Genomic DNA, 16098 nt, shown 5'->3' on the forward strand with positions numbered 1-16098 from the left:
TCTTTGTTTGTCTCTGCTTTTTTTTTTTGTATACTCTGGCAAGAATTTACATTAGATGAGAAAGGTGTGATGACAATTGACGTGAGGTGTAATGGTGCCGCGTCATTTAGCTTTACAATTGCTGGTATTACCGCCATTATATTATTATTATTATTATTATTATTATTATTATTAGTTATTTATTATCTTTTTCTTCCATTGTTATCTTGTAATTACAAACGAGAAAGAAGGAATATATATATATATATATAGAGAGAGAGAGTTGAGGTGAAATTATAGTGATAGAGATTAATTAAGTATGTCTGGAGTCTTCCGTGTACATCTGGGCTCTCTGGATGTTAATATCATGAGTGATATGACTGCAGCACCGTTGCTCTTTGCAGAATTCGAAATACGTGGACGAGGCGATGTCTACTACGATACGGATAGACATGAGGAACGTACTTCCATGTCTACCGCATTGTTAACCAAGTTATACTATGGAACGGCAAGTGTGGTAAATGAGATGGAAAAGGGATGTATGCTTTCAGAGTCGAGTAATACTAGTACAATGATATCAGAAAAGAAGAAAGACGTACATAAAATAGAAGAAGTAAAACAAAATCATTTTTATTACGGTACTCCATCACATGTTCATTTAGAGGGAGGTGGTCGTTTGTTTCTCCTTCACCCTGTTGAGAATGGAGAGTATCTACTTGCTGTCACTATTCCACAATCTCTTTGGCGGTGGATGGGCGAAATTACTCTACAGGTTTTATTAGCAACAGCCGTTCGTGGTTATGATATTGAATGTAACGTTGCGGCTGTTACCTCTGTTCCTACATATTATTCACTTCATGATCGCATTACAGAAAATGCAAAGGCTGTAGAAATAGCCCTACGAGATCGTATGAAACAGTTAGTGGAGTTTGTTGCATTTTTAGATCAATGTGGACATTCTGAAAATGCCTCATCAGAAGCCTTACTGCAAGAAGGACAAGAAACAGTTATCACTTTACAGAGAATGTGTTTTGAACGTCCTTCCTCAATTCGTGTTAATAGTCGTCTCTCTAGTACATTAGAACAATTATTGTGGTCTGCTACAAGTTGTTCAGATTATATAACCTTAAATGGGGCTTTACCAACTGGTGGTATGTGTGAAGGTTTTAAACGTCTTGTTGTGACAGCATCAGCAGTGTGGTATCATGGTGAACCACTTTTTTCTAATGCCTCTATAGAAGTTTTTGAATCAAATCTTTTACCAGCTGTTATTTCAGCATATGGAGAAAAGTGTTTGAGTCATCGTAATAGTAACATTATGGAAGATGCAATAACGGTTAAATGTTTGGCCATGTACTCACAAACTAAAAGAGGTGGTGCTTGTACAGCAGGTTATTTAAAGCAGCAAGAGCAACAAGAAAACGCATCTGCTGTTTGTGTTACTTTTCTTTCTTCAGGTGGATGGGCTATTGTATTACGTTTGGAAACTGCATTAAATGTTTTTACAGGTACTTCAATGCCACAGATTATATCTGGTGTAAGAAATATAATTTCCACCACACTAGAGACTCCGAGATTTACTACATTAGTTCTACAACTTATGGCAGGAAATATGCTTTCTCTTGGATCTAAATCTACACTTACTGGACCTACACTTTCCTGTATGCAGGTTGTTAGAAATTTTGGTATATTTACCCGTTATTTTAATACTTCTACCTGTATATCAAGAGGACCACGGGATGCTTGTTTATATCATTATAAATCACATACCGCAGATACCAAGTTTATCTCAAGACGAAGACCATGGCCAGAGTATATGCGTAATGTGGTAGAAAGTCTGTTAAAACTTGCTACTTTGAGCTTTAGACAGAGATGTTCTATTGTTAGTAGTGGTGGTAGTAGTGGTATCTACAGTTCATCACCTTTTTCTCTACTACGTGGTAAAGATATACTTGCTGTACTTTTGGCAGTTCCTGTTTACGGTCCAATTCCTAAAGTTTTATTTTTTTTGGCAGAAATAAATCAGACGGGTGCTCCTGCAGCGACAGAACTTCGTGCGTTCGCCACATGGATATTATCGAAGGTTGTATAAAGTTGGAAAAATGGATACGTTGGAGTTTTGTGAATTGGTTTTGATTGTTTGTTGATGTTGTATATATATACTTATTTCATAGACTCGAAAGTTTGGGTGACCCTCAAATGAATGTTGTCTGTGGTGAATGCTTGATTTTCCAACTCTGGATCGTCTGATAACAAAAAGGAGGTGGAAAAAAACGCGCTTCATAAATAAGGGTTAACACAACATAGATTGTTTTCGTAATATTCCTTTAGATTGCTATTGCCACTACTTTTTATTTTTTTATTTAAATTATTTCTTTACCTTGTTAAACTCAAGTCTGCTTTTAAAATACCAAACTCACCCCCATCTTTATTCTGTTTTTCCATTTTTTTATATAGTGTGCTTCTTCCTTTGTACTGCAGTGCTTGCCACTGTGTACCTATCTTAACATATATATATATATATATATATATATATATATTGTTAGATAGGGATAGAGAAAATAGAGAGAACGAAGAAAGAAGAACAATAGGAAAAAAAAGAAATAGAGTACGTAAGAAAGAAGGAAAGGAAAAAACAAACAAATAGGTTGCTTCATTCATTCAATGTCACGTGGGATTCTTCCTTCACCTCCTGCGGTGGGGGCGGAGGATGAGGCCCTCGTTCGGCAGTTAGTAGAAGCGGTGGATGTCGATGCGGTGATTGAGCAGATGGAGTGGGGCCACTACACACATCTCGCCCCCATTCTCCACAGTATGGCACGGTTTGATCCCCAAAGTTATACACCACGCACACGTAATACACTGGGAAGTGGTATTGGTATTGATGTTGATATTGGGAGTGTGAATTACAATTACAATAATACCACAACTACTAGTCCACTACGACAACGTCGGCAATCGCAGGACGATCAAAGTCGATATAACGCCATATTACGATCGCCAGTAGATTTGGTGGGAGAAGAACGTCGTCCTAGCCGACAGGAACGTGTACGTACGGCCCGGTCTCCTCCGCCTCCACCGCCTCCGACATTGGAAGGAATAAGATCCGAGCCAACAGAAAAGATGGGTGGGTTCATAGATGCAGCCGTGGTTTCTCCCCCGTTAGCATCGCCCAGGGCATCCGACCAGGATACATCCTCCGCACCGCATGAAAATGATCACACAGAGAAGCCCTCACTTACCCGACAACGTCGATCACGACCGGCTAGAACTAGTAAACTACAACCACCTATAAATTCCCCTAAACTGATGAACTCTCCTCCTATAAGTAGAAGAGACTATAATGCTGCACAACAACGTAGACGTTATCATGATAAACGGCGAGCGCCTTCATTCGGGGAACAACGACCGCAACAACAACAGCAGCAGCAACAACCCCATACATATGTGAATCGTCAATTAGAACTTAGCCGTTCGTACCGTGATCTCTCAAGTATTCGTGCACCTTCTACGGATGTACGACTACGCCGTAGTCAAAGTGCTGATCGTGACTTTTATCATCGTAGTAACCCCTATAGTAATAATAATAATTCCAGTACAACTAGTGGATATTGGAGAACACTTACGCCTCCTCCACCAGATACTTTGAATCATCGACGTCGTTCTTATTCTCCTCCAGTACCACCACCACCATCATCATTTCAACCACAACCACAGCAACAAGCACAAAATCATCAGTATTTTCATCAGCAATTGCAGAATAATTATGATGATATGAACGAGTACTATGATGATCTTTTTGTATCACATGACAGAGAAAGAAATAATTATAATCAATGTGATTACTGGGGTCGTATGGATGACGGTTATGACTCCACCTTGACAGCCACAACTGAAGAGGCACACACACCTGATGATGGTGAATCTGAATTAGAAGAAGACGAAGACGAAGAGGTTGGAGCGTATATTGCTGTTCCACCTCGTATTATAGAGCGTGAACAGCACCGACGTCAACGAGTGGTAGAACCTATTCCAAATTCATCGAAAATGCTTGAGGAATCCCAAAAAATAGGGAAATCTACTGGTAGAAGAGATCATGAAGGTGAGAGTAAATCAGCAGCTGCACATAATAATAATAATAATAATAATAATAATAATAATAATAATAATAATAATAATAATAATTCTCATAGTGTAGAATCAGAGGAAGATGTCTCACCTGATCCATCATATAACACGCACACCGTTCTTCCTCGACCCTCACAACATACTACTAATAGAGGTACAAGAAACAGTAATAAAGTGCGTAGTATCTCTGATTTGGAATATCCACGTACTGGAGTCTCGCTATCGTCACTGGCTCCAACTCCAAAGGACTATCCACTTCCAGAAAAAAAAGATCAGATTGATGAAGCGAGGTCTCATTCACAATCACTATCTCGCTCGCAGGGAGTGAGTGAGAGGCGACCTTCTACGATTTATTCCGTAAAAGATGATACTACATTACGACCAGATGCAACTTCAGGTAGGTTAAGTGGTCAACGTCTAAGTCCCGCCTTGTCACCAAAGCGAACACGGACTTCTACACCACCTGCCAAGTTACAAGATAAAGGTGAAAGACGAGGTAGTAAACAAACAGATTCTAAAAATAGAAATACTGGTAAAGGAGTTAGTCCATCGGATAGACAAGGTAGAAAAGGTAATCAAAATTTGCAAAGGGTAGAACTAGGTAATAACCCGAAAAGAAATAAACGTCCAGTATCTCCTTCAATGGATCAAGCCTCAGAATCCTCCTATTCATACTCTTATTCTAGTTATACCACTTTATCAGATACATCGTTAACTGTTTCGATACCACATCCGAATACGAAAGATGTAAAAACTGCAATAAAAGCAGCAAAGGTGATGGAACAAAGAAGAAATGTCCCAGTAAGGCCATTTATAGGTCCTAAAACTGTTCCAACACTTGGTCAAAGTGTACGTGCACCACCCAATAGTATAATTGGTAAAAAGACGAAACAACCTGTAGGAGCATCAGTATTGAAACATCCTTTAGAGAGAAGGCCAAGACAAGGACCTCCACCACCACCAGGATCAACAAAAGGACCACGTTCATTATCGCATTATCCTTCTTTGCCTACACCTGAAATACGACCACCTCCTGATGATGGAATACCGAGTAATGTTTCACATGTTATGACACCTGCACAAAGTTCACCACATTCCATACCAAAACCTTTCAATATGCATTCAACAACTTCAATGCCTGCTGATCAGAGTTTACTAAGTGTACCTAGATCAGGAGGAACATCAGCATTTTTTAGACCGTATGTGTCATACATGCCGGCTTCTTTGCTTGCACCAACTCCAGTGCAATTTACTCCAAGTGGAACTCGGACAAGCACATCTGTACCTGCTTCTGCAGCCAAAGGAGAAGGTGAAGTTCAAGAATTACTATGGCGTACAAGTGGTAGTGGTTCTGTAAAGGGTAAGAATAATAAAATACCTTCTGCAACTAAAAGAGAACCAGAGGTAAAGCGTATTCCTGTACCACAAAGAAGTGCATCTGCTGGTGGAAATCCAGCACCGCCAAAAAATCTTCCTTTACGTGTTAGACGTTCAATGAGTCAGACAAGAATTTCAAGTCTTAGTCATCCTGTAGAAGTACCTGCCCAACGACCGAATGGAAACCTTAATCTTTCTTCTACCCATCGACCTTCTCTTTCAGCAGTTACATCATTGCAAAAATCACCAAATCCCAATAAGTCCCAGCAGCCTCAGTCAACAAAATCACAAATGGGACCACCACCGGCATTTGTTATACAACTTCCTAATAGTGTGAAACAAATTAAAACTAATACACCATTGGTTATTTCTGTAAATCCACATCCAGTTGTTGGAAATAGTTAAAGTGAAATAAAGGAGAAATGAAGGTTTTCCGAGAAAACCAGCATTTCATATTGGATGAGAGAATTCTTGAGTACCAATGAGTCACATTATTGGTTTCGGAAGTAAATGGAGGAAGAAGAAAAAGAAGAACAAGTCAATTGAAAAAAAGACGATGAGTTCACTGTATTTACTCTGGGTTTCGTTATTAAAGGAGTCATGTGGGTTCGCATGTCTTATTTTTTTTTTGTTTTGGTTTTTGTTTTGGAGAGAAGGGTTGGATATGCTTCAACGAGACGAACTTCATCCATTGCAGACACTCAACTCCTTTTTTTTCTTCTTAATACTTATATTTGTATGTCTTTCTTCACTCTCTTTTGTTTTCTTTTCCCCTTTGCTGTTATATCTCGGGTTCTTTATTTTGTAGATGCGAGGCCGTTTCTGTCATTTGAGGATTTGTAATTCCATTAAGAAGGAGTTGAGATATTTTCTTATACAACGTTTGGAGTAGACAAGAAACAGTAGTGGATTCTTATTTTTCCACTTTTGTTTTTCTTTTCTTTTTTTTATTACTTCTGCATATTGGTCCCCTCAAGGAGTTGAATTATCCCCCCTGCGCTTGTTCTCCATTTTATCCAACATTCCTATTGTTGTTTCTTCGTTTTTTTTTGTTTTTTTTTGTTGTTATGGTATTATTTGTGTTTCGTGCCATTGTTGATTCAATTCACCGTTTTTATGGTTCATGTTTGGAGTGTGTAAGCGATAAAGTTACAATAAATGATTCTTCCAGACGTTTATGATTATCATGATAATCATTACCATCATTTTGTATGACTCTTTCCTATACAAAAATGTATTTTAACGAAAAAAAAACTGCACATAGTTTGGGTTTCCCTTTTTTCTGTTCACTTTCCTTCTCTAATGATGTGATCACATTTACTTTCTCTTTATCTCCCTCTCTTTGTGGGAGTAAACCATCGAGGTGTTTGTTTGTTTTTTTTTTTTTTTTGTGTATATATATATACATATATAAAGTATTAGAGCAATGTCGGCAGCAGCATCAACAACAACAGCAACTGAAAGAAAGGTTGGACGGCAGTGGGCTGACAAGTATAAACCACAGTGTATAGCTCAGATGTGTTATCCCGTTTCTGCAAACAAATTAAAGTTGTGGGTGGAGGGATTTGAGGCGGGAACAGTAAAAACACGCGGTGCACTTCTCTCTGGTCCTCCTGGTGTGGGGAAAACAACATCTGTGTATTTAGTCGCAAGAGAACTTGGTAAAATGGTAGTAGAATATAACGCAAGTGATTTCCGAAGTAGAAAGTCACTGCGTGAACATGTATCAGATGTGATTAACAATCGCACCTTTAATGGTTCTGCCTCATCATATACAAAAATTATTCTATTGATGGATGAAGTAGATGGTTGTGATATTGGAGGTGTAGGAGAAGTTATTCAAATGATAAAATCTACCACTATACCAATTGTTTGTACATGTAATGATCGCTGGCATCAGAAACTTCGTTCTCTTCTTAATTACGTGGAAGATATTCGAGTTAGTCGACCTCCGTGTAATATTGTGGCAAATTACATATGTGATAAAGTATTAGCTCGTGAAGGTATCTCACTCTCTAAACAACTTTTACAAGATATTATTCAACGCTCTGGAAGTGATATTCGTGGTATGCTTAATAACTTACAAATGTGGTGTATTAATCGTAAAACATTGGAACAGAAAACACTTGCAGAATGTGCCGTACAATCTTCAAAGGATAGTGATGTTGGTTTATTTGAAGCGGCAGAGATGTTTCTATTACAAGGTACCTCTCGTGGTAGACCACACTCTATAGAAGAACTTCAATCCGCCTTTTACAATTCCGATCTCGTTGATTTATTTGTACAAGAGAATTACATTCACTTTAATCCGGAAAATCGAGATTATATGGATGCTGTGGCAGAAGCGGCCACAAATATATCGTTAGCCGATGTTTTGCAGCGTATTATGTACTATGAACAGAACTGGTCTGTTTCGCGGGCATATGTACAACTCTCCAGTATTGCCCCTTGTGCTATTACCCGCGGGCACTATGAGTCCTTTCTCACTGGACAGCAGGTATTCTTTGATCGACAGCGTCCTGTAAAGTTTCCCTCCTGGCTTGGACAGAATTCCTCTGCGAATAAGAATAAACGTCTCTTGCGCTGTTTAACGCTCCAGGCAACACATCATTCCAAGGGAATTAGTGGTAATCAGGAAGATGTGTTATTGGATTACATTCCATTAGGTTGGGAGGCTAATTTAACACGACCGTTGGCGGAACGAGGAAAAGACGCTATACCAGATGTGATTCAATTTATGGATCAATATCATATTATGCGAGATGATTGGGAGTTTATTCAAATAGTCTCACACTTTAAAAAGATGCGAACGGAGAGTAAAAACTTCATCGCAGCGGATATACCAACAGCCGTGAAGTCGGCATTTACACGGGAGTTTAATAAAACACATCGAACAGAGAGTTTTGCAAAGGGAACCCTGCAGCATCTTGGCGTAGATCTCGCCAGTGAAGAGGAAGGTGGTAGTGATGATGATGATAATAAGAAGAATGTAAATAGGGTGAAAAAGAAGGCAACAGCCGCAAGTAAGAAACCAGCAGCGAAGAAAACTACAAAGAAGGAAACGGCAGAGAAAACAAAGCCAAAACCAAAACGACAGTCAACGAAAACGACAAAGTCTGCAGGTACGCGAAAACGCAAACGTGGGGCATCTTCGGATTCTGAAGATGAGTTTCTGGCAAGTAGCTCCGATGACGACTAACGAGATGACCTCTTTCAATCTTTTTTTTTTTTGGTTTTCTTTTCCCTCTCTCTCTCTACTTGTGTGTGGAGGCATCTATGAAGGATAGATCACAGTTTCTCTATTTATCTTTTTCTTTCTACCTCATTGTGTATACAAACACCTATATATACATATATACATATATTTACATACATATGCTTTCCTGCTGTGACAACATCGTTGTGTTTTTGTTGAATTGAAGTCTAACTTCTTTGGACACGTCAAATGACGTTAATAAGAAGAGGAAGAAAAAGATGAAAAGGATAATAGAGATAGAAACGAACACGCAAAAAATAACGGAAATACGAATAGTATAACTCTAATACCATACTTAAACGGTGTATGGGTTATTTTGGTTTTTGTTTTTTGTTTTTTTCGCTGAGATGTGTATGAATCCTTTAAGTAATGCATCAAACAATTTCTACTTTTTTTCTTATTATTTTCGTTTTTTTTTCTTACTTTCTGATATTTGGTATGGTTAATTAGTGCGTCTGGGAAGAGAAATAATAATAATCACAATAGAAATAGCAGTAACCCATTACACACACACACCTCTAGAAACACAAAAATAAATAACTAGCAATATAATAATCATAGAAAAGAAGACGAATGGATGGAGTTGAACATGTAAAGATTGGGAAACACATATTCCCACTCTACTCCCATCCGTTAGTGCGAGCAAAGCTGCAGGAAGAGGCGTATGTGGAACAACGAATTAAAGAACAACTCCGCAATCCACGGCTGCAACTCGCCGTGAATGAAGTTGTGGAGGAACTTCTAAAACAGAGCATTACGGGGGATGTGTCTGAGGAGGATACGGCAAAGTATATTGAAGAGGCCCTCACACGACTGGACGTATTCTATCAAGCGAGGGAAGAGAGAAAATATCCCACATCTCCTTCACCACCCCAACAGGGACTCACAAGTAGTCATAATAATAATAATAATAATAATAAGAAGAAGAAGAAGAAGAATGATAGTGCTGGTACTACATTGTATAATAGTGATAACAATTCTAATGAGAGAAAGACGAATATGGGCCATACTACATTAAGGGATAATACAGTCAAAGTAGTACAAAAGATAACAATACCCCCTAAACCTCGTCTAGCACCTATAGTGGAACGCAACAATCGCACTTTATCCCATTTAAACCGTTCCCATCCATTACCAAAATTGCGGAATATACGAAAACAACAACAACAAAAAGAACAGGGAATAATATCACTGCATAAGCCGAAAGAAGTAGAATTGGATGAAAAGATGCAAGGAAATGATGTTGGGATTCTTTATGGACCTGTAGCCGTACCCTGGCGGCGATTTCTTCCATCGGATATGGAAAGAGATGATAGAAGTGAACATCTAACCACATCTTCACAAAGAGAAGAAGACGAAAAGGAAGAGGAAAGAGAAAAACAAGAGTTTAAACAAGAACAAGAGGAAATTTCTGTATCACCTCCACCTGTTGTAAAGCAAGTCCCACCAGAATGGCGAAACGCCGTACGATCACTATTTTACTCTATGATTTCACTTCGTGTAGAGGAATGTGGAGGGGTTCAGTTTCAAGAAATGGATTTGCGAAGTAGTGCACAGCGTTTGTTGAAATTGCAAGGAGCTGAACTTGATTCACTAAGCCAAGATGCGTTTGGTGCATTAGATATAACGATGGATGGTAATTCATCTGCTATTCATTGTCGTCCAAAAGTAGCACCAAGTATTATTCAAAGTTCCCGCATACAACAAGCGGAAAAGGCTATGAAATTGAAGCCAAGTACTTTACGTCTACAGACTATTTCTGCCCTTACACAGTCAAATGCAAATTCTTCCTCAAGTGAAGGGTATATACGTGTTGCTGGAGCCTCACTTAAACACCCATGGTTAGATAATTCTGTACTGTTAACGGCAGCAACACCCGTAGAAAGTAAAAACCAATTTGAGTTACCAAGTGCTACATATCGCAGTCGTATATTGGGTTCTGTACTGGAAATGAAATCACCACGTTAAAGAGGAGAATTCATTAAATACTACAATGTAAAAAGGTACTTCAATAGTTATTTTTAAAAAGATTATGGAATATCAATACAGTTTCAAGTAATATATATATATAATATATATGTATTGGATGTGTAATTTTGTATTATTAAAGATTATATTTGGAAACCTTAGTATCGTTTGTTTTGTTTTGTGTGTATGTGTGTTTTTTTTTTTTGTTTTTGCTTCTTCTTCAGTGCCTCAAGAAGTTCTCTTTCTCTTTCTGTCTCTTTCACTTTTCTTCACAACAACAAGGAAATTAAAAAAGAAAGAAAAATGGTAGATGGAACTCCTCCAAAAGCCCCATCCAAGACATTAGTGAGGAATAAATTGCCTTCCAAAATACCACCAAAGTCTACTCCCGCAGCCGCAGGGAAAACAAACACAACGAAGGTACCAAACACAGCCACAAAAGTTCCAATCCCAACATCGAAACGTATATCGAAAGGGCCAATGTCAGCATCTAAACTACTTCCAGCAGCTCCACAACAATCAGGAAGAAAGAAAAGTCTATCGGAAAGAATTCCAGTAAAAATGGAACGAAAGTCTTATCCGAATTCATCTTCTACTGTAAAGAAGGATGGAGAACAATTTCTTGATCCATCATCTGAAACAAAACCAGTAGATACATCTATTCTGACGCACACGTTATCTATCCCTTCTTCGTCATCCGATAAATCTGTTCATTTTGCAACATATGATGAGGCACTCAGTTCAGTAGAGACCTCACGAGAAATGCCTGGTCTTCATGAAGTGGACACTACAGAAAATCGTGAAGAACTTTATGAAGAAAGTAATATATTGTTTGAAGGAGCAGAAAAAAATAAGGAATCCGCTTCTTCTATTATGCAACAAACCACCTACTCATCAGCTCCTCTCTTAACAGAAAATGTGGAAATAGAGAAACATAAAGGAGATGGTATAAGAAAAAATGATATCAGAGATTATGAATCAAAAGAAATGAATGTAAATGATCAACTTCTTAAAGCTGAGAAGTGTATTACACAACTCACTGAGGAAGTTACTAAACTTCAAGGAATACTAAGTAAGGTAGAAAAACCATCACTTGTTCAACATACTCTAAAGTTAGAAAATGAACTAAAAGAGGTACAAGAAAAACTAGTGGAAGAAAGAACCTCTACGAGGTATCATAAAGAAGCCCACTTGGTAGCACTAGGAGAAGTTGGTAAACTGCGAGAAAAGAAGGATCAATTTGGAACACATACTTCGCTGACTAAGCGTAATGCTGAATTAGAAGCGAGAATAGATGAAATGGCAAGAGAAAAAATTGAACAAGAATTGGACATTGCAAGACTTAAAGAGGAAGCTTATGCTCTTAAAGTACAATTCGGTAACTCGTCATGTGGTTCAGAATTTGTTACTGTACGTCTTGCAGGTTTATGTGAAATTTGCCGTGAAAAGTTGAAAGCGAGATCAGAATACCGTGCAGTTGCGTGATCGTGTGTCACAATTAACAGAATCAAAGCCTCTGGGTTTTGTCCCTTCACCTCTCTCGGAATCTTGGTCTCTTGATATAGTAAGGGAACTTCAAAAATCACGAGAAGCTCCTCCATTAAACTCCACATCACATACTTCTACTGTTTATGCTTCTGTTTGGCAAAAAACAAAACAGGGAGAGGTGTCACCTAGTTCAAATGTATTTCCATCCAGTACTGTCCCTGAGATGCAGAGCGACAAGGTAGCCGTTTCCGAAGAATTGCGTGGACTCGGGGTAATGGGGAAAGAGTGGAGAGAACTTTTTGCCCCTGATGGGAGAACTATTTATTATAATATTATAACAAACAAGTCTACATTTGAGCTGCCAGCAGAAATAATGAGTTTAAAAAAATGATTTTTTTTTTTTACTACGGAAACAGAAAAATATGTGATTATTTCTCTATAGTCTTGTTTTTAAGCTTATGTTAGAATACTTTTCTTAATTTTACTTTTATTTTCTTGTATGGCTGGAGGAATGGTAATCTTATCGAATAATATATTGCTTTTTTTACCATGTAGCAGGAAAAAGCACTCACTTAATTCAAAGCAAAAAAAGAGAGAGAACAAAACGACATCCATATGTTAGGATCTCTTGTTGCTTTTAAACTGTGATAAACCATATGAGTTTATTTGCCTTTTATATTTCAATTGTTTTTCTAATAATTGCTATTAAAGTATAGACGCGTGTAGAAAAAAAAAAACCCCCACGGAAAAGAAAAAAAATGAGCAATGCAGCAAAGAAGAAGGGTCTTTCAATGGATGAGAAAGTTTCACGGATAGAAGTGTGGTTCATTTCTCATCCCTCACCCTACACACTGAAAGACTTAATTGCGGTGTTACCTAAAGCAACAGGTGTCATTCCACAGTCCATCGAAGAATGTCTGGAAATTCTTGTCTCTGAAAACCGGGTACAACAGAAGAAGGTAGGCATACATGTTCTCTTCTGGAGATTTCCAAAGACAGCCACACAAACATTGGCTGCCACCATCGGTGGCAGTGGTGGTACTTCGGAGGCAGAAAAATATTTGAATATGAGTGTTGCACAGATACAAGAAGAAGTTCAAACAATGCAGAAAAAGGAAGCAGAGGTGTGTCAACGTATCCAAGAGGTTCGAGCAGAAATTGGTAGTGAGGAATCTGAGAGAGAGGACGCTGAGAAAATCCTTCAACTGCAAGGTGAAAAGAAAACCCTGCAATCGCAGTTGGAGAAACTCGCTGTGTTTGATCCGCCTATGATTAAAAAGATAAAGGAGGCAACTGTGATTGCCTTGGAGGCGGCTAACCGTTGGACGGATAATATTTACTTGTTGGAACTCCACATATCCAAGCGAATGGGCCTGAGCTCTCGTGAACTGCGTGCACAACTGCAACTTCCTCCTGATATTGACTATATAGAAGACGAAGACTTATCGCTCTGTGAAAACTGCACAGAGAAACGTGTGGTAAAACCAAATAATGAACCTTTCTTCGTAACATTTTCCCTTTGTTCTAAAAGGGAAAATGATTGCGAGTCAACGAAAGCAGAGTCACCACCAGCAGCTCATGAAGCTGATGTTTCCGCAGCACTACAGACGGGTACTACAGTTGAAGAGCAAAGTGGCTTAACCTACACCAAAACAGAAACTGACGGCACTGAAGTCAAGCAGTATCAGGGGAAACGTCAACGCGATAACATTAATGAAACAACGGATTCAATAAGGCAAATTGAAAATAAGGAGAGGCGAACAGTAATGAATGAAAAAGAAAATACTGGCGGTAAGGAAATCACTAGAAGCGTTAACAACCGTAAGAAGCGTCATAAAAAATAAATTTTGACACTATAAATAAAGGACCAAATTGTCTTGAAAACATTTAAACGGTCGTCTTAAGTTAATCGACAACAATCAGAATATATGATTTTCTTTTTTTTGTTATTATTAAACCCAGTACTACAGATTTTTTCAAAAAAAGAAATAATATTTTTTATTTTGTTTTCCTTGTAAGAAACGTGTGCATGTTGTTTACAAGAAAAAATACTCATTACAACTTCTCATGGGTATTTCCGCAGGTGAAAAAACAGGATCTAGAACTACGAACAATTACAATAACACTTAACACGGAAAAACGTTGACAGTGTTGCAAACAAGTTTAACAACAGATCGCGCCATTGTTTCTTTACCCAATAAAATCCAGAATACATTGACACCTCCACAATATGCGGTACTGTCAACAGAGCCATATTTCCTCTATTAAATTGCCTAAGTAACACAAATCATCCATTTCCTTAATATAATATCTGTATTCACACCACCTTCCTTGTAATAATGAACAGATTCATTTGTAAAACAAACGACAACTACAAACCATACATAACTGTTTCTTTTTTACTTTCTACACAAAGATATAAACGCAACACTCAACCTACCTCCACCACACAATATCAAAAAAAAAGACACAAACAAATACACTTACGCACAGCAATGGCGGTATTGGGATTTCACTCCTTTTCGGAGTTCGTCGTCTACCTCACCTTCCTCTTCTTTGGAGTCTCTGTGATGTTGGTTTCAAGTGCGATTTCAGCAGCGCTGTCTTTCATTACAGCGTACTACAAGTACGCACAAGGCAAGCCCGACGTTGAGGCCGAGGATCCAGTATTCTGGGCCAACGTTCTTACCTACTTCAACGTGGCTGTGTTCGTCATGCAGGTTCTGTGTGAGGCGTTCGTGCTGGCCCCATTTGGCAGGTGCATCCCCCTTCGCCCACGTCTGACTGCCGGTCTCCTAATTCCGTTAGTGGAGGTGTTGATTCTGATCCTTGTTCTCGTGGGAAAGACGTCGGAGGCTGGTGCCAAGGCCACTATCGTGGTTATCGCCATTGTTAGTGGGCTGTCCAAGACACTGTGCGACTCCTCGACGACTGCCCTTGCGGCTCTCTTCCCAACGAAGTTCTTTGGCGCCTTTGTCTGGGGTCTTGGTGTCTCTGGTATTATCTCCTCTGCCCTGTCTATAATTATTAAGGCGTCAATGCCAAATGACTTTTACTGCGTGCTGACGCAGTCTCGTATTTACTTTGGTGTGACGATGGGCTTCCAGCTTTTCTCTTGCATTCTGCTGGTGGTGATGCCACGGATACCCCTTGCCAGAGAATACACGGCGGAGTTCCGGTACGTCCATGATCACCGCAAGCAGGGACACGCCCCGGATGATGAGAGAGCTGACTCCTCGGAGGAGGCGAAGGAGGCCTCCATGGCAACTCTTGAGTATACCACTGAGTCAGCTGACCCTGGCAATGGAACGAACGTGCTGAATGCAGAAGGTGACGCTGACAATGTTAAGGACACCGATCAGGTGGATAACATCACTTCGACGCAGCAGATGTTGAGCGCTCGTATATGGACGCTGCTTGTTCGTGTCTGTCCAATGCTGCTGAGCTGCTTCATTGTTTTCGGTGCGACACTCCAGGTATTTCCTGGTGTTTTCTTTGCCGTAAAGAGCGACAACGAGTGGTACACCACGATCATCGTTGCCATGTTCAACGTCGGTGACTTTGTGGGGCGCTTCTTCCTCTTGTTCAAGCTTCTGCAGCCATTGCCTCGTGTTGTGTTGGCCGGTACATTCCTACGTCTGCTAGCCATCCCGCCGCTGGTGCTGTGCGTGTGCGGCATCATTCCTTGTATTGCCTTACCGTATATACTGTGTTTGATCTGGGGTACCACGGGTGGTTACTTTGGTGGCAAGGCGATGATCTATGGACCACGTACTCCATCACTGACAATGGCAGGCCAGCGCTCACTTGCTGCGATTATGGTCGAATTGTCGCTGCAGCTTGGTCTGTTTATCGGGTCGTCATTGGCCCTTGCTGTGAAGAAGGAATTTCCAGCATAGGCC

General features: G+C 39.5%; 7 protein-coding genes across 7 annotated transcripts; all 7 read left to right on the forward strand.

The window, feature by feature from the left end:
• Positions 1-298: 298 nt before the first annotated feature.
• On the forward strand, positions 299-2071 carry LSM04_009387 (uncharacterized protein; the record flags this gene model as incomplete). Its single annotated transcript, XM_067337960.1, has 1 exon — positions 299-2071. One exon carries the CDS (start codon positions 299-301, stop codon positions 2069-2071), a length of 1773 nt encoding a protein of 590 aa, XP_067190913.1.
• Positions 2072-2643: 572 nt separating this feature from the next.
• Positions 2644-5889, forward strand: LSM04_008878 (uncharacterized protein; the record flags this gene model as incomplete). The annotated part of the gene is made up of 1 exon (XM_067337961.1): positions 2644-5889. The coding sequence occupies one exon, from the start codon at positions 2644-2646 to the stop codon at positions 5887-5889; it is 3246 nt and encodes a 1081-aa protein (XP_067190897.1).
• Positions 5890-6910: 1021 nt separating this feature from the next.
• On the forward strand, positions 6911-8683 carry LSM04_009363 (ATPase; the record flags this gene model as incomplete). Its single annotated transcript, XM_067337962.1, has 1 exon — positions 6911-8683. The coding sequence occupies one exon, from the start codon at positions 6911-6913 to the stop codon at positions 8681-8683; it is 1773 nt and encodes a 590-aa protein (XP_067190912.1).
• Positions 8684-9313: 630 nt separating this feature from the next.
• LSM04_005233 (uncharacterized protein) lies at positions 9314-10708 on the forward strand (the record flags this gene model as incomplete). Its single annotated transcript, XM_067337963.1, has 1 exon — positions 9314-10708. The coding sequence occupies one exon, from the start codon at positions 9314-9316 to the stop codon at positions 10706-10708; it is 1395 nt and encodes a 464-aa protein (XP_067190785.1).
• Positions 10709-11011: 303 nt separating this feature from the next.
• LSM04_003795 (uncharacterized protein) lies at positions 11012-12587 on the forward strand (the record flags this gene model as incomplete). Its single annotated transcript, XM_067337965.1, has 2 exons — positions 11012-12122; positions 12169-12587. The coding sequence occupies 2 exons, from the start codon at positions 11012-11014 to the stop codon at positions 12585-12587; spliced, it is 1530 nt and encodes a 509-aa protein (XP_067190730.1).
• Positions 12588-12954: 367 nt separating this feature from the next.
• Positions 12955-14040, forward strand: LSM04_006465 (Mnd1; the record flags this gene model as incomplete). The annotated part of the gene is made up of 1 exon (XM_067337966.1): positions 12955-14040. One exon carries the CDS (start codon positions 12955-12957, stop codon positions 14038-14040), a length of 1086 nt encoding a protein of 361 aa, XP_067190816.1.
• A 651-nt stretch (positions 14041-14691) lies between these two features.
• On the forward strand, positions 14692-16095 carry LSM04_000683 (Equilibrative nucleoside transporter; the record flags this gene model as incomplete). Its single annotated transcript, XM_067337967.1, has 1 exon — positions 14692-16095. The coding sequence occupies one exon, from the start codon at positions 14692-14694 to the stop codon at positions 16093-16095; it is 1404 nt and encodes a 467-aa protein (XP_067190615.1).
• Positions 16096-16098: the final 3 nt, after the last annotated feature.

The sequence above is a fragment of the Trypanosoma melophagium genome (genome assembly GCF_022059095.1).
Source record: "Trypanosoma melophagium isolate St. Kilda chromosome Unknown ctg26segment0, whole genome shotgun sequence".
NCBI classification, from domain to species: domain Eukaryota; phylum Euglenozoa; class Kinetoplastea; order Trypanosomatida; family Trypanosomatidae; genus Trypanosoma; species Trypanosoma melophagium.